We start from the raw sequence: 22462 nt of genomic DNA on the forward strand, positions 1-22462 counted from the left end.
TTTGGACCATATCAAAATGCCACACAATGCTTTACAAACAACATGTCTTGAGGATCACAATAACTACTCCATATACTCTAGTGTCCACAGATGAGGGACAGTACGTTTTCTGCAACAGACAGCCCCACAGTAGCAGAATGCAGTTTATCTACTCATTAATCTGTAGGCAATATGCTCACTGGGGCACGTCAACATCGCACGATACTGTAGCCTACGCGCGCGTGCCCCGCTTCGGTCGTGCGCGCCGCCTTTCCTGCGGAATTCAGGGAGCTGTGGTCGGACTCTGAAGACTCCCACCCCACCTAGAGAATAATGAACAACAAATTTGATGCGTGAGTAATCAAAGCTATTTTGAATATTTGGTGGACAATGGGCTGTGAATGCAAATTCGTTGAGCAATTAGGCCTATGCCTTGCTCGTGGGTTGCTTGGAGAGAAAGAGGTGTGTCCGGTCTGGTCTGCATGCCTTGCAGGGACTGGGGGACACGCGAGTGCTTGTCATGTCTCATCGTAGTTACGCATTTCACATAAGATTCACGGTGACAACGAATCAATCGTTTAATAGGGAATGCTTTCCCCTTCTTGCGATAGCCCTTTTAGCGTTGAGGCCCCGCGGGCCGTGGATGAATCCTCGGCTTGCAAGTGGTTGAAAGTCAGGGGCAGGTGTGCGCAGAGTCGGCTAAAACTATCCCCCATGCCCCTGATCACATTTAGTTATTTTAGGAGGGACAGATGGGGAAAGGTTTTTATTTAGCAAATGTTAATACGCTATTTCGCTTGGAAACGTTGACAGCGACAAGCAGCCGTTTGTTATGTGTATATTGGAACCACTTTGGAACCACTCACCAGTGCTACAATGTTGCACATGCTTATAAATGTCAGCACTGCACATTCGACCACATTGCTAGTGAGAGATGTTGACAAGACCCTGTTACTATACACAAATACGAAGCAATGAAAAGCCAATCACTTTCAGCTGTGACCTATAGTATTCACATTTATATAGTGATTATTACAATGTAATAAATTAGTACATGTACACTGAACAAAAATATAAATGCAACATGCAACAATATCAACGATTTTACTGAGTTACAGTTGATATAAGGAAATCAGTCAATTTAAATAAATTAATTGGGCCCTAGTCTATGGATTTGGGAATGCATAGGTTGGTCACAGATACCTTAAACATTTTTTAGGGGCGTGAAATCAGAAAACCAGTCAGTATCTGGTGTGACCACTATTTGCCTCATGCAGCGCTACACCTCTCCTTCGCATAGAGTTGATCAGGCTGTTGGTTGTGGCCTGTGGAATGTTGTCCCGCTCCTTTTCAATGACTGTTAGAAGTTGCTGGATATTTTCAGGAACTGGAACACACTGTTGTACACGTTGCACCCCAAACATGCTCAATGGATGACATGTCAGGTGAGTATGCAGGCCGTAGACGGACTGGGACATTTTCAGCTTCTAGGAATTGTGTACAGATCCTTGCGACATAAGGTGATGGCTGCAGATGAACGGCACGACAATGGGCCTCAGGATCTATGCATTCAAATTGCCATCGATAAAATGCAATTGTGTTCGTTGTACGTAGCTTAAGCCTATTCATAGCATAACCACACCTCCGCCATGGGGCACACGTTGACATCATTAAACCGCTCGCCCACACGACACCATACAGTACATGATGTCTGCCATCTGTCCGGTAAAGTTGACACCGGGATTCATCCATGAAGAGCACACTTCTTCAGCACGCCAGTGGCCATCAAAGGTGAGCATTTGCCCACTGAAGTCGGTTATGATGCCGAACTGCAGTCAGGTCAAGAACCTGGTGAGGACGATGAGCACTAAGATGAGCTTCCCTGAGACGGTTTCTGACAGTTTATGCAGAATCTTTTTCAGTTGTGCAAACCCACAGTTTCATCAGCTGTCCAGGTGGCTCGCAGTTGAAGAAGCCGGATGTGGAGGTCCTGGGCTGGCGTGGTTACACGTGGTTTGCAGTTGTGAGGCCGGTTGAACGTACTGCAACATTTTCTACAACAACCGTAGAGTTGAGTAATTATCGTAGAGTAATTGACCTTAAATTCTCTGGCAACAGCTCTGGTGGACATTCCTGCAGTCAGCATGCCAATTGTACGCTCCCTCAAAACTTGAAACATCTGTGGCATTGTATTGCGTCACAAAACTGCACATTTTAGAGTGGCCTTATATTGTCCCCAGCACAAGGTGCATCAGTGTAATGATCATGCTGTTTAATGAGGTTCTTGATATGCCACACCTGTCAGGTGGATGGATTATCTTGGAAAATGAGAAATGCTCACTAACAGGGATTACAGATTTTATGTGTATGGAAAATGTCTGGTGTCTTTTATTTCAGCTCATGAAACATGGGACCAAAACATTACATGTTGCGTTTATATTTTTGTTCAATGTAGTAACTAATATTTTACAATAACCTAGTTAGATAAGACTATTCAAAGTGTGTACTCAACAAGGACCTTCATTGTTGTAAGTAATTACAGTTCAATATCATGCTTTGCTTATGTGTATGAGTACAGAATTTGTGTGGATGGATGGATTAGTCTTGTCATGATGTCCCATTGTATTTATGATAAGGTTCTGTACAGTATCTTGTGGTCTTGTTCTCCTCACTGACTAGATATCCCATTTCCTCTCCTCTATATATTCTATCTATTCTGTTTATCCTCTGTCTGTGTACTGTTTATCCACCATATATTCTGTCTGTGTACTGTTTATCCTCCATATATTCTATCTATCCTGTTTATCCTCCATATATTCTATCTATCCTGTTTATCCTCCATATGTTCTATCTATCCTGTTTATCCTCCATATATTCTATCTATCCTGTTTATCCTCCATATATTCTGTCTGTGTACTGTTTATCCTCCATATATTCTATCTATCCTGTTTATCCTCCATATGTTCTGTCTGTGTACTGTTTATCCTCCATATGTTATGTCTGTGTACTGTTTATCCTCCATATATTCTATCTATCCTGTTTATCCTCCATATATTCTGTCTGTGTACTGTTTATCCTCCATATATTCTGTCTGTGTACTGTTTATCCTCCATATATTATATCTATCCTGTTTATCCTCCATATATTATATCTATCCTGTTTATCCTCCATATATTCTGTCTGTGTACTGTTTATCCTCCATATATTCTGTCTGTGTACTGTTTATCCTCCATATATTATGTCTGTGTACTGTTTATCCTCCATATATTCTGTCTGTGTACTGTTTATCCTCCATATGTTCTGTCTGTGTACTGTTTATCCTCCATATGTTCTGTCTGTGTACTGTTTATCCTCCATATATTCTATCTATCCTGTTTATCCTCCATATATTCTATCTATCCTGTTTATCCTCCATATATTCTGTCTGTGTACTGTTTATCCTCCATATATTCTGTCTGTGTACTGTTTATCCCCCATATATGCTATCTATCCTGTTTATCCTCCATATATTCTGTCTGTGTACTGTTTATCCTCCATATATTCTGTCTGTGTACTGTTTATCCTCCATATATTCTGTCTGTGTACTGTTTATCCTCCATATATTCTAACTATCCTGTTTATCCTCCATATATTATGTCTGTGTACTGTTTATCCTCCATATATTCTGTCTGTGTACTGTTTATCCTCCATATATTCTAACTATCCTGTTTATCCTCTATACGTTCTGTCTGTGTACTGTTTATCCTCCATATATTCTATCTATCCTGTTTATCCTCCATATATTCTGTCTGTGTACTCTATCCTCCATATATTCTATCTATCCTATTTATCCTCCATATATTCTATCTATCCTGTTTATCCTCCATATGTTCTATCTATCCTGTTTATCCTCCATATATTCTGTCTGTGTACTGTTTATCCTCCATATGTTCTATCTATACTGTTTATCCTCCATATATTCTGTCTGTGTACTGTTTATCCTCCATATATTCTATCTATCCTGTTTATCCTCCATATATTCTATCTATCCTGTTTATCCTCCATATATTCTGTCTGTGTACTGTTTATCCTCCATATATTCTGTCTGTGTACTGTTTATCCCCCATATATGCTATCTATCCTGTTTATCCTCCATATATTCTGTCTGTGTACTGTTTATCCTCCATATATTCTGTCTGTGTAATGTTTATCCTCCATATATTCTGTCTGTGTACTGTTTATCCTCCATATATTCTAACTATCCTGTTTATCCTCTATTCGTTCTGTCTGTGTACTGTTTATCCTCCATATATTCTATCTATCCTGTTTATCCTCCATATATTCTGTCTGTGTACTGTTTATTCTCCATATATTCTGTCTGTGTATTGTTTATCCTCCATATATTCCGTCTGTGTACTGTTTATCCTCCATATATTCTGTCTGTGTACTGTTTATCCTCCATATATTCTATTTATCCTGTTTATCCTCCATATATTCTGTCTGTGTACTGTTTATCCTCCATATATTCTGTCTGTGTACTGTTTATCCTCCATATATTCTGTCTGTGTACTGTTTATCCTCCATATATTCTATCTATCCTGTTTATCTTCCATATATTCTATCTATCCTGTTTATCCTCCATATATTATGTCTGTGTACTGTTTATCCTCCATATATTCTGTCTGTGTACTGTTTATCCTCCATATATTCTAACTATCCTGTTTATCCTCTATACATTCTGTCTGTGTACTGTTTATCCTCCATATATTCTATCTATCCTGTTTATCCTCCATATATTCTGTCTGTGTACTGTTTATCCTCCATATATTCTGTCTGTGTACTGTTTATCCCCCATATATGCTATCTATCCTGTTTATCCTCCATATATTCTGTCTGTGTACTGTTTATCCTCCATATATTCTGTCTGTGTACTGTTTATCCTCCATATATTCTGTCTGTGTACTGTTTATCCTCCATATATTCTAACTATCCTGTTTATCCTCCATATATTATGTCTGTGTACTGTTTATCCTCCATATATTCTGTCTGTGTACTGTTTATCCTCCATATATTCTAACTATTCTGTTTATCCTCTATACGTTCTGTCTGTGTACTGTTTATCCTCCATATATTCTATCTATCCTGTTTATCCTCCATATATTCTGTCTGTGTACTCTATCCTCCATATATTCTATCTATCCTATTTATCCTCCATATATTCTATCTATCCTGTTTATCCTCCATATGTTCTATCTATCCTGTTTATCCTCCATATATTCTGTCTGTGTACTGTTTATCCTCCATATGTTCTATCTATACTGTTTATCCTCCATATATTCTGTCTGTGTACTGTTTATCCTCCATATATTCTATCTATCCTGTTTATCCTCCATATATTCTATCTTTCCTGTTTATCCTCCATATATTCTGTCTGTGTACTGTTTATCCTCCATATATTCTGTCTGTGTACTGTTTATCCCCCATATATGCTATCTATCCTGTTTATCCTCCATATATTCTGTCTGTGTACTGTTTATCCTCCATATATTCTGTCTGTGTAATGTTTATCCTCCATATATTCTGTCTGTGTACTGTTTATCCTCCATATATTCTAACTATCCTGTTTATCCTCTATTCGTTCTGTCTGTGTACTGTTTATCCTCCATATATTCTATCTATCCTGTTTATCCTCCATATATTCTGTCTGTGTACTGTTTATCCTCCATATATTCTGTCTGTGTATTGTTTATCCTCCATATATTCCGTCTGTGTACTCTATCCTCCATATATTCTATCTATCCTGTTTATCCTCCATATTATTCTGTCTGTTTATCCTCCATATGTTCTATCTATCCTGTTTATCCTCCATATATTCTGTTTATCCTCCATATATTCTGTGTTTATCCTCCATATATTCTGTCTGTGTACTGTTTATCCTCCATATATTCTATCTATCCTGTTTATCCTCCATATATTCTGTCTGTGTACTGTTTATCCTCCATATATTCTGTCTGTGTACTGTTTATCCTCCATATATTCTGTCTGTGTACTGTTTATCCTCCATATATTCTGTCTGTGTACTGTTTATCCTCCATATATTCTATCTATCCTGTTTATCCTCCATATATTCTGTCTGTGTACTGTTTATCCTCCATATATTCTGTCTGTGTACTGTTTATCCTCCATATATTCTATCTATCCTGTTTATCCTCCATATATTCTGTCTGTGTACTGTTTATCCTCCATATATTCTGTCTGTGTACTGTTTATCCTCCATATATTCTATCTATCTGTTTATCCTCCATATATTCTGTCTGTGTACTGTTTATCCTCCATATATTCTGTCTGTGTACTGTTTATGTTTATCCTCCATATATTCTGTCTGTGTACTGTTTATCCTCCATATATTCTAACTATCCTGTTCTATCTATGTTTATCCTCCATATATTCTATCTATCCTGTTTATCCTCCATATATTCTGTCTGTGTACTGTTTATCCTCCATATATTCTGTTATCTATCTATACTGTTTATCCTCCATATATTCTGTCTGTGTACTGTTTATCCTCCATATATTCTGTCTATCTATCTATCTGTTTATCCTCCATATATTCTGTCTGTGTACTGTTTATCCTCCATATATTCTGTCTGTGTACTGTTTATCCTCCATATATTCTATCTATCCTGTTTATCCTCCATATATTCTGTCTGTGTACTGTTTATCCTCCATATATTCTGTCTATGTACTGTTTATCCTCCATATATTCTGTCTGTGTACTGTTTATCCTCCATATATTCTATCTATCCTGTTTATCCTCCATATATTCTGTCTGTGTACTGTTTATCCTCCATATATTCTGTCTGTGTACTGTTTATCCTCCATATATTCTGTCTGTGTACTGTTTATCCTCCATATATTCTAACTATCCTGTTTATCCTCTATACGTTCTGTCTGTGTACTGTTTATCCTCCATATATTCTATCTATCCTGTTTATCCTCCATATATTCTGTCTGTGTACTCTATCCTCCATATATTCTATCTATCCTATTTATCCTCCATATATTCTGTCTGTGTACTGTTTATCCTCCATATGTTCTATCTATCCTGTTTATCCTCCATATATTCTGTCTGTGTACTGTTTATCCTCCATATGTTCTATCTATACTGTTTATCCTCCATATATTCTGTCTGTGTACTGTTTATCCTCCATATATTCTATCTATCCTGTTTATCCTCCATATATTCTATCTATCCTGTTTATCCTCCATATATTCTGTCTGTGTACTGTTTATCCTCCATATATTCTGTCTGTGTACTGTTTATCCCCCATATATGCTATCTATCCTGTTTATCCTCCATATATTCTGTCTGTGTACTGTTTATCCTCCATATATTCTGTCTGTGTACTGTTTATCCTCCATATGTCCTATCTATACTGTTTATCCTCCATATATTCTGTCTGTGTACTGTTTATCCTCCATATATTCTGTCTGTGTACTGTTTATCCTCCATATATTCTGTCTGTGTACTGTTTATCCTCCATATATTCTAACTATCCTGTTTATCCTCTATACGTTCTGTCTGTGTACTGTTTATCCTCCATATATTCTATCTATCCTGTTTATCCTCCATATATTCTGTCTGTGTACTGTTTATCCTCCATATATTCTATCTATCCTGTTTATCCTCCATATATTCTGTCTGTGTACTGTTTATTCTCCATATATTCTGTCTGTGTATTGTTTATCCTTCATATATTCCGTCTGTGTACTGTTTATCCTCCATATGTTCTGCCTGTGTACTGTTTATCCTCCATATATTCTATCTATCCTGTTTATCCTCCATATATTCTGTCTGTGTACTGTTTATCCTCCAAATATTCTGTCTGTGTACTGTTTATCCTCCATATATTCTATCTATCCTGTTTATCCTCCATATATTCTATCTATCCTGTTTATCCTCCATATATTCTATCTATCCTGTTTATCCTTCATATATTCTATCTATCCTGTTTATCCTCCATATATTCTGTCTGTGTACTGTTTATCGTCCATATATTCTATCTATCCGCACGCCTGACCAGCATCACCACCCTGGATGGTTCCGACCTTGAATATGTGGACATCTATAAGTACCTAGGTGTCTGGCTAGACTCTAAACTCTCCTTCCAGACCCATATCAAACATCTCCAATCGAAAATCAAATCAAGAGTCGGCTTTCTATTCCGCAACAAAGCCTCCTTCACTCACGCCGCCAAACTTACCCTAGTAAAACTGACTATCCTACCGATCCTCGACTTCGGCGATGTCATCTACAAAATTGCTTCCAACACTCTACTCAGCAAACTGGATGCAGTTTATCACAGTGCCATCCGTTTTGTCACTAAAGCACCTTATACCACCCACCACTGCGACTTGTATGCTCTAATCGGCTGGCCCTCGCTACATATTCGTCGCCAGACCCACTGGCTCCAGCTCATCTACAAGTCCATGCTAGGTAAAGCTCCGCCTTATCTCAGTTCACTGGTTACGATGGCAACACCCATCCGTAGCACGCGCTCCAGCAGGTGTATCTCACTGATCATCCCTAAAGCCAACACCTCATTTGGCCGCCTTTCGTTCCAGTTCTCTGCTGCCTGTGATTGGAACGAACTGCAAAAATCACTGAAGTTGGAGACTTTTATCTCCCTCACCAACTTCAAACATCTGCTATCTGAGCAGCTAACCGATCGCTGCAGCTGTACATAGTCTATTGGTAAATAGCCCACCCATTTTCACCTACCTCATCCCCATACTGTTTTTATTTATTTATTTTTCTGCTCTTTTGCACACCAATATCTCTACCTTTACATAACCATCTGATCATTTATCACTCCAGTGTTAATCTGCATAATTGTAATTATTTGCCTACCTTCTCATGCCTTTTGCACACAATGTATATATAGACTCCCCTTTTTTCTACTGTGTTATTGACTTGTTAATTGTTTACTCCATGTGTAACTCTGTGTTGTCTGTTCACACTGCTATGCTTTATCTTGGCCAGGTCGCAGTTGCAAATGAGAACTTGTTCTCAACTAGCCTACCTGGTTAAATAAAGGTGAAATAAAAAAAAAAAAATAAAAAATCCTGTTTATCCTCCATATATTCTATCTATCCTGTTTATCCTCCATATATTCTGTCTGTGTACTGTTTATCTATATTCTATCTATCCTGTTTATCCTCTATATATTATATCTATCCTGTTTATCCTCCATATATTCTGTCTGTGTACTGTTTATCCTCCATATATTCTGTATGTGTACTGTTTATCCTCCGTATGTTCTATCTATCCTGTTTATCCTCCATATGTTCTATCTATCCTGTTTATCCTCCATATATTCTGTCTGTGTACTGTTTATCCTCCATATATTCTGTCTGTGTACTGTTTATCCTCCATATATTTTGTCTGCATTCAGTTTATTATCTCACAAGGTCAAATTCCTGGTATATGTAAGTGCACCTGGCGAATAAAGGCAATTCTGATTTTGATTCTGTGTGTTCAGTCTGAAAGATGATGACAGTGGTGACCACGACCAGGATCAAGGCTCACAGAAAGACTGTGAGAAGGAAAAAAATGACAATGATGAGGACAATGATCAGAACACTGCCAAGAAGAAGGTGTGTGTGTCGCCCAAATATAATGCTACAGTATGTATTGTTTGTTATGCTTTCTAAATTAGATACATTATAGATGTGATGGCTCAGTTTGTTAGAGCCAAGGTCGGACTACTGCATTTGGGGCCACGGGGCACCACCCCACAACCCAAAAAATAATATATATATATATATATATATGTGACTAGAGATCGACCGATCAATCGGAATGGCCGTTTAATTAGGGCCGATTTCAAGTTTTCATAACAATCGGAAATCTGTATTTTTGGGTGCCAATTTTGCCTATTTAAAAAAGAAAAATTGTATACCTTTATTTAACTCGGCAAGTCAGTTAAGAACACATTCTTATTTTCAATGACGGCCTAGGAACGGTGGGTTAACTGCCTTGTTCAGGGGCAGAACGACAGATTTCCACCTTGTCAGCTCGGGGGATCCAATCTTGCAACCTTACAGTTAACTAATCCAACGCTCTAACCACCTGCCTCTCATTGCACTCCACGAGGAGCCTGCCTGTTACGTGAATGCAGTAGAAGCCAAGGTAAGTTGCTAACTAGCATTAAACTTATCTTCTAAAAAACAATCAATCAATCATAATCACTAAGTTATAACTACACATGGTTGATGATATTACTAGTTTATCTAGCGTGTCTTGCGTTAGGTAACGTTAAAAGGATCCACCAACTTTCATATGTTCTCATGTTCTGAGCAAGGAACTCAAATGTTAGCTTTTTTACATGTCACATATTGCACTTTTACTTCTCCAACACTTTGTTTTTGCATTATTTAAACCAAATTGAACATGTTTCATTATTTATTTGAGGCTAAATACATTTTTATTTATGTATTATATTAAGTTAAAATAAGTGTTCATTCAGTATTGTTGTAATTGTCATTATTACAAATAAATTAATAAAAATCGGCCGATTAATCAGCTTTTTTTTGGTCCTCCAATAATCGGAATCGGTGTTGAAAAATCATAATCGGTCGACCTCTATATGTGACCGACTGGCTCGATTCAGTCTTATGTAGCACAAATTGAAAAGGTGTTTTTAACATTGGATAAAAGTATAAACTCCGAGCAAAACAATTGTATATCATACACTACAGTTGAGGAACAATGAAAAGTAATTCTGCTTTGAAAGTTGATAAGCTTGAAAACCCCACTTTTGAGAAAAAGTCTCTTGGTACATTTTGGTACACCTACTGGAGAGGTCTTCTTTGTCTACACCCAGACAGCATCGTTCACACCCTCTTAAACCTTAGCCCCACCCATCTCTTTAAGGAATCATGTGATGCCATGTGCTATACAGAGTGAGTAGTGTACTAAACAACCAAAGATTTCAATACTAAAGGCTGGTTTAAACTACGTCTATCGACATGTCTGTAGACAGTTGTCACGGTGACCTCGTGAATGTTCTATAGTCGTCGGACATCAAACTTGTCGTTATGAATAAGTATAAACACAAAAAAATGACAAGCTGCATGGTGGTCCAAAATAGCATAACTGGTGTATTTTAACACCAATAAACTCATCTGTTTAAAAATGAATTCAGTATATGTCAATCTAGCAAACCAGGCAACTAAAATAAACTTTCTGAACAATGTTTTGTTTTGTTTCTAGCTTGTTAGCTAGCTAACATTAACCACATCATATAGCTGACGTCTTAGCTTTAGGCTAATTTGTATTCATTATTACAGGAAAATAATCTCTCAACAAGATCACTATTTACACGTTAATGGCGAGCGAATTACAGAAAATAGCTTACGGTTGGTTGTGAGTGTGAGGAAATATAAGCATGAATGTTGTTCTTCACATTCCGTCTCTGGAAAACACACATTATATCAAATAAAATCAACGTTTATTTGTAACATGCACAGGATACAGTAGGTGTAAACAGTACAATGAAATGGTTACTGTAAGCTAATGCACTTCTGTACATCGCGCTGTAACGTACAATTGACCTTATTTTAGCTCCCCAAAAACATAATACTTCCAGGTCAACTGTAATATGAATACCATTGTAAAGCACAATTTCTCCTCTTTTTTGCTGCCCGGCTCTGCATGATTCAACAAGGAAATGAGCTCCGTCTTTTTAAAAATGGCAGGTGGGGAAGCGAAACCTACTGCGTGATAGTGTTAGGGGGAGATAAGCCGTGTGGGGAAATGTTTTTTTTTCACCCGATCTGTCCAACTTATCACCTTTAAAATGTAAATAAAACACAATTTGAAGGTTTGTGTCAAATTTGAATCAGGTTTTTAGGGCTGAGCTAAAGTTATCTTCAGAAGTAAACAGCGGCTATTGCAGCTTTTGAGAGTCATGATGGCTTGCAGTAATGATGCAAAAAATGAATGCATTCAGTTGTACAATTGACTAGGTATCCCCCCTTACCCTGTCACTGTCCATTTCTTGTTTTTAAAGGATGAGAGAAGTACTACACCTGGTGGAGAGAGATTGTAAGACAGAAATAGTAGCTTTATGCGTGCTGTACGTTACGACATGACACGTCTCGTCTTTTCTCCAATACTATAGATTCATATATATAGATTCATATATATAGATATATATAGATTCATTACCATGTCGATCAATGCTTGAATAGAAACGCAGTTCACCTCCCCGGTTTTGAAGTCAACACAGTCACTACAGTCCCATTAGTTTTCTTTGCATCCTCGTTTGAATGCCACGGTTGCGCAAATTTGTACAGAATGGGGTGAGTCGACAGTACTTGCATAGTGGAGTCTTGTTTAGACATGTAGATAGCTAGCAAGCTAAACAATGAACTATAATCCCAACTCATAATGTTACTACCCTGCATGAATCCGCTGGTAGCTAAAGCTAACCAACCAACCAGGTTCATTGTTAGCTAGCTAACATTAGGCTATAACTAGCAATGCAAATGGCTCTGAGATACAAATAATATTACTACACAGATCATACACGTAACGTTAGCTAGCGAGACAGCCAGCTACCATTAGCTAGCTAGCTAACAGTACGCTTTAACTTCAAGGAAAACAACTTTCTGAAAAAATTTGTAACGTATAATATCTGAAAATATAGCTAGCTATACTCGCATACCTGTATAACGTAAACTCACCCCATTCCATACAAATGTGCACAAACGCGACATTCAAAACAAGGCTGCAAAGAAAACTAATGGGACTGTAGCGACTGTGTTGACTTCAAAATCTGGGGTGTGAACTATGTTTCTATTCAAGTTTATATTCTATTTATATGTTTCTATTCTATTCTATTGACATGGTAATGGCTCTGTAGTATTGGAGAAAAGTTGAAAAAACGGACCCTCCGTTACATTATGACGTGTCATGCCATAACGTACAGCATGCATAAAGCTACTATTTCTGTCTTACAATCTCTCTCCACCAGGTTTAGCACTTCTCTCATCGTTTAAAAACAAGAAATGGCCGGTAAGGGATAGATACCATTTTTAAAAAGACCCGACGGAGCTCATTGCCTTCTTGAATTATGCAGAAACGGGCAGTGTTTAGGGTCATTAATTTTGTTGGAAAGGGGATAAATTGTGCTTTACAATGGTATTGACATTAAAGTTGATCTGGAAGTATTACGTATTTTAGGCGCTAAAATAAGGTCAATTGAACGGACCAAGGCGATGTACATAAGTGAGTGAGTTTGTGTTACATGGATGAACGCTTCTCCCTCTCTGTCACGGATTCCATGGTTGCCCTTAGTTTGAAGATGCAATACAACAGCATTCTTCTTTTCTATTTTCTAATCCCTCTGTTATTTGCAATCAAACGCCTGAATTTTCTCCATCTCCTTAGCTATCATACTCTGCTTCCACCGGGTATTCCACTGATTTCAAAACTCGGTCCTGCAGAAAGTGGAGAGCATTAGCAACACTTATGCAGTTCTTCGTGATAGATTTTTAAAACGCTGAGCAGCTCATGTTATAGACAGAAACGTGCCACATGGCAGACCAATCCGAACTCATCTCTCGGCATGTACAGCCTATCCATTATCTCAGCCAATCATGGCTAGCTGGAAGGTTCCTGACTTTTTCTGTGGCTAAACCAACTAGGCTCGTAATTTTACAATTGTATTCATGTTTACAGATGGCATACACATTTTATTAAGGCACATGAAAGTTTACATGTTCCAGAAGGAATGTCTGCCACAAAAACAATTTTGCTTTCCTGAAACAAGTCACATATGATTATTATTATTTATTTTTTGGGGGGGGGAGTTGTTTTCATTGAAAATGTGCAATTTTATAATGCTATTCTACATATTTTGTCATGAGGCTGACAGAAAATATTACATTTTAAAACACATTTACTGCAATTCTACACATTTTGCCATGGGGCAGATTGAAACGTTTGCTGTTTTATAGATATTCTCATGCTATTTAAAAAAAAAATGTAAAGCAAATTTCCTGCTATTTTACTAATTTTGCCATGAGGCTGAGAGAAAATGTTACAGTTTCAAAGCAAATTTCCTGCAATTCAACACATTTTGCCATTGCTTATGACCCTGGAGGTTGTTGGCCCCAGGGTACGTGTCCTTTCGGTAATCCGGCCCTGTTTCGAGCACAATATTGATATCGGAACTTCAAGCTGTATGAGTACAACTCCTGCCTCATATGGTGTACTGAATAAAGGAGTTACCATGCCTTCAGAAAGTACTCATTCTCCTTGACTTATTCCACATTTTGTTGTGTTACAGCCTGAATTCAAAATCTATTCAAAAATGTTTTTTCTCACCTATCTGCACACAATACCCGATAATGACAAAGTGAAAACATGTTTTTATACATTTTTGCAAATGTATTGAAAATAACTACATGAATATTGAATTTACATAAGTATTCACACCCTTGAGTCAGTACTTTGTAGAAGCACCTTGGGCAGTGATTACAGTTGTGAGTCTTTCTGGGTAAGTCTATAAGAGCATTCCACACCTGGATTGTGCAACATTTGCCCTTTATTCTTTTTTAAATTCTTCAAGCTCTGTTAAAATGGTTGTTGATCATTGCTAGACAACAATTTTCCGGTCTTGCCAAAGATTTTCAAGTTGATTTAAGACAAAACTGTAACTCGGCCATTTAGAAACATTCACTGTCTTCTTGGTAAGCAAAACTCCAGTGTAGATTTGGCCTTGTGTTTTAGGTTATTTTCCTGCTGAAAGATGAATTCATCTTTCAGTGTCTGGTGGAAAGCAGACTGAACAAGGTTTTACTCTAGGATTTTGCCTGTGCTTAGCTCCATTCCGTTTCTTTTTTTACTCCAACCATACCCATAACATGATGCAGCCACCACTATTCTTGAAAATATGGAGAGTGGTACTCAGTAATGTGTTGTATTGAATTTGCCCCATTTTTTTTGCAGGATTCCTTTAGTGCCTTGTTGCAAACAAGATGCATGTTTTGGAATATGTTTTTTCTTTGTGGCCGATGTGAAATGGCTAGCTAGTTAGTGGGGTGGGCGCTAATAGTGTTTCAGTCGGTGACGTCACTCACTCTGAGACCTAGAAGTAGTTGTTCCCCGCGGATTTTGTGGCGCGATGGGTAACGATGCGTCGTGAGTGACTGTGGTTGATGTGTGCAGAGGAACCCAGGTTGGGGCGAGGAGGGGGACGGAAGCTATACTGTTACATTTACATGCTTTCTTCTTTTCACTCTGCCAAGTAGGTTAGTATTGTAGAGTAACTAAAATGTTGTTGATCCAGTCTCAGCTTTCTCCTATCTAAAGTCACCATTGGCCTCATGGTGAAATCCCTGAGCGGTTTCCTTCCTCTCCAGCAACTGAGTTAGGAAGGACGCCAGTATCTTTTTAGTGACTGGATGTACTGATACATCATCCAAAGTGTAATTAATAACTTCACCATGCGCCATGTGCAAGGGATATTCAATGTCTGTTCATTATTTTCTCCATCTACCAATAGGTGCCCATCTTTGCGAGGCATTGGAAAACCTCCACTCATTACCTGTATATACAGTGCCTTGCGAAAGTATTCGGCCCCCTTGAACTTTGCGAACTTTTGCCACATTTCAGGCTTCAAACATAAAGATATAAAACTGTATTTTTTTGTGAAGAATCAACAACAAGTGGGACACAATCATGAAGTGGAACGACATTTATTGGATATTTCAAACTTTAACAAATCAAAAACTGAAAAATTGGGCGTGCAAAATTATTCAGCCCCCTTAAGTTAATACTTTGTAGCGCCACCTTTTGCTGCGATTACAGCTGTAAGTCGCTTGGGGTATGTCTCTATCAGTTTTGCACATCGAGAGACTGACATTTTTTCCCATTCCTCCTTGCAAAACATCTCGAGCTCAGTGAGGTTGGATGGAGAGCATTTGTGAACAGCAGTTTTCAGTTCTTTCCACAGATTCTCGATTGGATTCAGGTCTGGACTTTGACTTGGCCATTCTAACACCTGGATATGTTTATTTTTGAACCATTCCATTGTAGATTTTGCTTTATGTTTTGGATCATTGTCTTGTTGGAAGACAAATCTCCGTCCCAGTCTCAGGTCTTTGCAGACTCCATCAGGTTTTCTTCCAGAATGGTCCTGTATTTGGCTCCATCCATCTTCCTATCAATTTTAACCATCTTCCCTGTCCCTGCTGAAGAAAAGCAGGCCCAAACCATGATGCTGCCACCACCATGTTTGACAGTGGGGATGGTGTGTTCAGCTGTGTTGCTTTTACGCCAAACATAACGTTTTGCATTGTTGCCAAAAAGTTCAATTTTGGTTTCATCTGACCAGAGCACCTTCTTCCACATGTTTGGTGTGTCTCCCAGGTGGCTTGTGGCAAACTTTAAACAACACTTTTTATGGATATCTTTAAGAAATGGCTTTCTTCTTGCTACTCTTCCATAAAGGCCAGATTTGTGCAATATACGACTGATTGTTGTCCTATGGACAGAGTCTCCCACCTCAGCTGTAGATCTCTGCAGTTCATCCAGAGTGATCATGGGCCTCTTGGCTGCATCTCTGATCAGTCTTCTCCTTGTATGAGCTGAAAGTTTAGAGGGACGGCCAGGTCTTGGTAGATTTGCAGTGGTCTGATACTCCTTCCATTTCAATATTATCGCTTGCACAGTGCTCCTTGGGATGTTTAAAGCTTGGGAAATCTTTTTGTATCCAAATCCGGCTTTAAACTTCTTCACAACAGTATCTCGGACCTGCCTGGTGTGTTCCTTGTTCTTCATGATGCTCTCTGCGCTTTTAACGGACCTCTGAGACTATCACAGTGCAGGTGCATTTATACGGAGACTTGATTACACACAGGTGGATTGTATTTATCATCATTAGTCATTGAGGTCAACATTGGATCATTCAGAGATCCTCACTGAACTTCTGGAGAGAGTTTGCTGCACTGAAAGTAAAGGGGCTGAATAATTTTGCACGCCCAATTTTTCAGTTTTTGATTTGTTAAAAAAGTTTGAAATATCCAATAAATGTCGTTCCACTTCATGATTGTGTCCCACTTGTTGTTGATTCTTCACAAAAAAATACAGTTTTATATCTTTATGTTTGAAGCCTGAAATGTGGCAAAAGGTAGCAAAGTTCAAGGGGGCCGAATACTTTCGCAAGGCACTGTATATATCTATATATATACAGTGGGGCAAAAAAGTATTTAGTCAGCCACCAATTGTGCAAGTTCTCCCACTTAAAAAGATGAGATACTGTAATTTTAATCATAGGTACACTTCAACTATGACAGACAAAATGAGAAGAAAAAAATCCAGAAAATCACATTGTAGGATTTTTAATGAATTTATTTGCAAATTATGGTGGAAAATAAGTATTTGGTCAATAACAAAAGTTTTTCTCAATACAGAGGTCAAATGTTTTCTGTAAGTCTTCACAAGGTTTTCACACACTGTTGCTGGTATTTTGACCCATTCCTCCATGCAGATCTCCTCTAGAGCAGTGATGTTTTGGGGCTGTTGCTGGGCAACACAGACTTTCAACTCCCTCCAAAGATTTTCTATGGGGTTGAGATCTGGAGACTGGCTAGGCCACTCCAGGACCTTGAAATGCTTCTTACGAAGCCACTTCTTCGTTGCCCGGGCGGTGTGTTTGGGATCATTGTCATGCTGAAAGACTCAGCCACCTTTCATCTTCAATGCCCTTGCTGATGGAAGGAGGTTTTCACTCAAAATCTCACGATACATGGCCCCATTCATTCTTTCCTTTACACGGATCAGTCGTCCTGGTCCCTTTGCAGAAAAACAGCCCCTAAGCATGATGTTTCCACCCCCATGCTTCACAGTAGGTATGGTGTTCTTTGGATGCAACTCAGCATTCTTTGTCCTCCAAACACGACGAGTTGAGTTTTTACCAAGAAGTTATATTTTTGTTTCATCTGACCATATGACATTCTCCCAATCTTCTTCTGGATCATCCAAATGCTCTCTAGCAAACTTCAGACGGGCCTGGACATGTACTGGCTTAAGCAGGGGGACACGTCTGGCACTGCAGGATTTGAGTCCCTGGCGGCATAGTGTGTTACTGATGGTAGGCTTTGTTACTTTGGTCCCAGCTCTCTGCAGGTCATTCACTAGGTCCCCCCGTGTGGTTCTGGGATTTTTGCTCACCGTTCTTGTGATCATTTTGACCCCACGGGGTGAGATCTTGCGTGGAGCCCCAGATCGAGGGAGATTATCAGTGGTCTTGTATGTCTTCCATTTCCTAATAATTGCTCCCATAGTTGATTTCTTCAAACCAAGCTGCTTACCTATTGCAGATTCAGTATTCCCAGCCTGGTGCAGGTCTACAATTTTGTTTCTTGTGTCCTTTGACAGCTCTTTGGTCTTGGCCATAGTGGAGTTTGGAGTGTGACTGTTTGAGGTTTGGACAGGTGTATTTTATACTGATAACAAGTTCAAACAGGTGCCATTAATACAGGTAACGAGTGGAGGACAGAGGAGCCTCTTAAAGAAGAAGTTACAGGTCTGCGAGAGCCAGAAATCTTGCTTGTTTGTAGGTGACCAAATACTTATTTTCCACCATAATTTGCAAATAAATTCATTAAAAATCCTACAATGTGATTTTCTGGATTTTTTTTCCTCATTTTGTCTGTCATAGTTGAAGTGTACATATGATAGTTGAAGTGTACATATGATGAAAATTACAGCCCTCTCTCATCTTTTTAAGTGGGAGAACTTGCACAATTGGTGGCTGACTAAATACTTTTTTGCCCCACTGTGTGTGTATATGACTAATGCCATTCTAAATTCAGGCTCTAACACCACAACAAAATAGAAAAAGTTAAGGGGTGAATACTTTCTGAAGGCTGTAAGTGTGAATAAGTGGCACAGTGGTCTAAGGCTCTGCATCTCAGTGCAAGAGGCGTCTCTACAGTCCATGGTTCGAATCCAGGCTGTATCACATCCGGCTGTGATTGGGAGTCCCATAGAGCGGTGCACAATTGTCCCAGGGTCGTCCAGGTTTGGTGGTGGTAGGCCTTCATTGTAAATAAGAATTTGTTCTTAACTGACTTGCCTAGTTAAATAAAGGATAAATTACTTTAGGATAAAAGTGCCTGCTAAATGACCATATCTTGTCTGTCTCTGCTCTGTTGTTCAGATTGCAGTTCCAGGGGTAGGGGAGCACCCCCTCCAGTATAACTACTCCTTCTGGTACTCCAGACGCACCCCCGGCCGGCCCGCCAGCACCCAGAGCTACGAGTCCAACATCAAACAGATCGGCAGCTTCGCCTCGGTCAGTCCCTATTGGGAACCATTGTTCTTTGCCTTTCACCTTTGCAGTTTCTAGACTCAGCTGATCTAGTTTAGTATATTTCTTGGGTTCTAGACTAAATTTGTCCTCCGGTCCACCAGGTGGAGCAGTTCTGGCGTTTCTACAGTCACATGATCCGCCCGGGCGACCTGACGGGCCACAGCGACTTCCACCTTTTCAAGGAAGGTATCAAACCCATGTGGGAGGTGGGTAGCAAAGATGGTGGATAAATGGAGATAGTTCACCATTGAACATCTTTTTCAGTTTCTGTCTACTTAAATGGGTGGCTCTCCCATAGACACCAATGCGATAGCAGCTGGGTCTTGCCTACTTTTCATTGGGGGAGTGGGATGTCTCACTTCCTGTATTCTTTTGATCTATCCTTAGCTTTATGAGCTCACTCAGCTGATCTTAGATCAGTCTTCACCTGTTGATAACCATTACCAGGGTTGTATTCATTAGGAAGCAAATAGAAGAAAACAGACGGGATCAGGAAGGGACTGCCTAAACTAATAAGGAATGCTCATTTTCCTTTTCAATTGTAGAACATTTTGTTTCGGTGTGCCCTAAAGAATATGACACATTTGCTTCCTGCCTAATGGCCTTGTCTATCTTCTCTCTGTGTCTCTCTAGGACGATGCTAATAAGCTAGGTGGGAAATGGATCATCCGGCTGAGGAAGGGCCTGGCGTCTCGTTGCTGGGAGAATCTTATTCTGGCCATGCTGGGGGAACAGTTCATGGTGGGGGGGGAGATCTGTGGCGCTGTGGTGTCTGTACGCTTCCAGGTACACACATACATAGAGCCAGACGTGCAAACACACGCACGCACGCACACACAGACACGCACACACACATTCACTGTTCCAGTGTCTATTGTTGCCAACACCATGCTTCCCTCATGTCTTTCCTCCAGGAGGACATCATCTCCATCTGGAACAAGACAGCCAGTGACCAGGCCACCATTACCCGGATCAGAGACACTCTACGTAGGGTCCTCAACCTACCCCCCAACACCATTATGGAGTACAAGACACACACCGACAGCATCAAGTAAAAACACACACACACAAACACAGAGCTAATGCCTGAGCTACTAGGCTTTAGCTCAGTAGGCTAACACCGTCTGTGATACCTGGGGTGTTCTGTCTGTTCTCAGGGCCTGGGAGGACTTCCATGGTCTGGTGAACGCTGTTGGTGGTCGCTAGTCTCTAAAGCTGTGAGTTTCTGCCAAGGGTAGGAGCGGCTAATTCTTAATTCATATTCCTACATGCACACACTGGCTTGCCTCATGTTCTTACTTCTGTTGTGCCTCTGTGCATGGAAATCATGATACTAGTCATGGTCAGTACTATTATTAGTACTACTGCATTAGTACGCTAGTAGTCAATTATAGGAACTGAGTGTTTCAATAACCTAACTGTCTCTGTTCATGTTTGTCTCTCTCTCATATCTCTAGATTTGTGTGTAGTGTCTTTTGGATGAAATCCGGAGGAATAATACCTTTAAGGATCAGTACTGTTTTACATGGCGACAGCGAGGGAGAGATAGGGAGATAAAGAGAGGGGGGACAGTGGCCTTCCTTTCTATGGCTCATGGAATCTACTGTACGGAACACGGAACCAAGCTGTTGGTTGGTTGGAGCTTTTTATCTGCCTGTCAGTCAGAGATTAATGAAACCTCAGTGGATGTATTTTTTTCAAGTGACACTGTCCCTGATCTGCCAACAGAGGGAGACTGTGCGACAAGCATTTGGTGATTTGGCCAATGACTGTTGACGGAATCTTCTTCTAACAGAATATTAAACCAAACCCTTCCCATAAATAGGTATAGGCAGTATATTCATCATTGTGTAGCACAATCACAGTTCCCTCTGGTAGAGTTTTAAATGTACAGCAGAGAAAATGTATCTGTTTTTTTTTAAACTCTGAAACTTAACAGGGTTGCAGGTGGAAGTTATTTTATTATAGTGCAGTATTTTAACTACAATGCCTCTAGTCATTTAAACTAGAAATATTATGGCGTACAAAAATATATTTCTAGAAAAAGCTATGTCCTTTTGAGAAAATCTATTTACTTAACGAGAATCGAGAACTTGATTCTTTACCTTTGACCAGAAAGTTTTCAACCCAAAGGATGGGGCCCATCCTAAAGGGGGACCGTGGGTAACGTGAACCGGTCTCTTTAGAATGGACTGCCTAGCTGCCTATATCACTGTGCCTGGCCTCGAGACGGACCCAACCCAGATGAAACATTCAAAATGTCTTTCAAGATCCCACCATGAAGACGGACATAACAATACAACTGTAACAACAATGTAACAATGTTGTAACAATGTTGTAACAATGTTGTAACAATGTTATCTGTGACAACATCATCTCTGCAGTGTGGAATGGTGGTAGCCTGGGTGTCAGTCTGTTTCTGCTCTCTTGCCAACTCCTCATGCAAAACAGTTTGGCTTGACAATGATCATGGAGTTAGTCAAAATCACCAACAGATCTGGGACCAGGCTAGAATGGTGGCCCTGCTGTGATATTTCCCCCGGGTAGAAGGAGTCCCTGAACACTGACCTGGAATCAGCTCATCTGACCCCCTCACCATATCTGACCCCCTCACCAGAGCTTGGGGCTCCTTCTATCTTCTCCCCCCTGATGAAATACTGCCCAGGATTGGGTGGGTGGTGCTGGAAAAAGGGTGTCTTGTCAAAACGAGGAAAGTACTGTCTGATGGATATACACCTGATGGATTATAGCAATAAATGTTGATTATGCATCTGCTGCTAACCAATGGCTTCAGTGTTCTATTCTGTGATGTCACCGGTGGCGTATGTTGGATGAGGAAAATGTATCTTTCCAAACAAAGATAGTTTGAACTGATTGTCAGTCAGTCAAATTGTTGTGATGGGAGCATAAGCCAATGCAAGGTATCTATTAAGATTTATTGGATGTATCTCTTCTACTAGGACAACTAAATGAGGACTAAATGAAGGAAAGGAGGCCATGCCATGCAGGCTAGTACATCTTTGGTGTCGCTAACATTTGCACCCCTCCCCCAAACAACTGTCCATGTGTTCAATCTCTGATGGTGCTGCGGCGTGGCATCGGGCGAAGCTGTGAAA

The 22462-nt window shown here is 39.7% G+C and overlaps 1 protein-coding gene across 5 annotated transcripts; it reads left to right on the top strand.

The window, feature by feature from the left end:
- The first annotated feature begins 217 nt into the window (after window positions 1-217).
- Window positions 218-22127, top strand: LOC139376347 (eukaryotic translation initiation factor 4E family member 2). 5 transcript variants are annotated; one of them, XM_071118777.1, is made up of 8 exons: window positions 218-332; window positions 9501-9615; window positions 19194-19328; window positions 19448-19552; window positions 19980-20132; window positions 20261-20397; window positions 20504-20580; window positions 20804-22127. In XM_071118777.1, exons 1-7 carry the CDS (start codon window positions 313-315, stop codon window positions 20550-20552), a joined length of 714 nt encoding a protein of 237 aa, XP_070974878.1. In that variant the 5' UTR covers window positions 218-312; the 3' UTR covers window positions 20553-20580; window positions 20804-22127. The 5 variants fall into 5 exon arrangements, with proteins under 5 accessions (XP_070974878.1, XP_070974876.1, XP_070974879.1 ...); XM_071118775.1 differs by having other exon boundaries at window positions 221-332; window positions 9501-9645; XM_071118778.1 differs by having other exon boundaries at window positions 230-332; window positions 20504-20563.
- Window positions 22128-22462: the final 335 nt, after the last annotated feature.

Source organism: Oncorhynchus clarkii, chromosome 20 (genome assembly GCF_045791955.1).
Source record: "Oncorhynchus clarkii lewisi isolate Uvic-CL-2024 chromosome 20, UVic_Ocla_1.0, whole genome shotgun sequence".
In the NCBI taxonomy this organism is placed as follows: domain Eukaryota; kingdom Metazoa; phylum Chordata; class Actinopteri; order Salmoniformes; family Salmonidae; genus Oncorhynchus; species Oncorhynchus clarkii.

Excerpts from the sequence above, each read along its gene's own strand:
- LOC139376347 (XM_071118775.1), top strand. The coding sequence starts at position 313 with ATGAACAACAAATTTGATGC. Across the intron at positions 19,329-19,447 it reads AGATCGGCAGCTTCGCCTCG|GTGGAGCAGTTCTGGCGTTT; the intron begins GTCAGTCCCTAT and ends CCGGTCCACCAG. Across the intron at positions 19,553-19,979 it reads GTATCAAACCCATGTGGGAG|GACGATGCTAATAAGCTAGG; the intron begins GTGGGTAGCAAA and ends GTGTCTCTCTAG.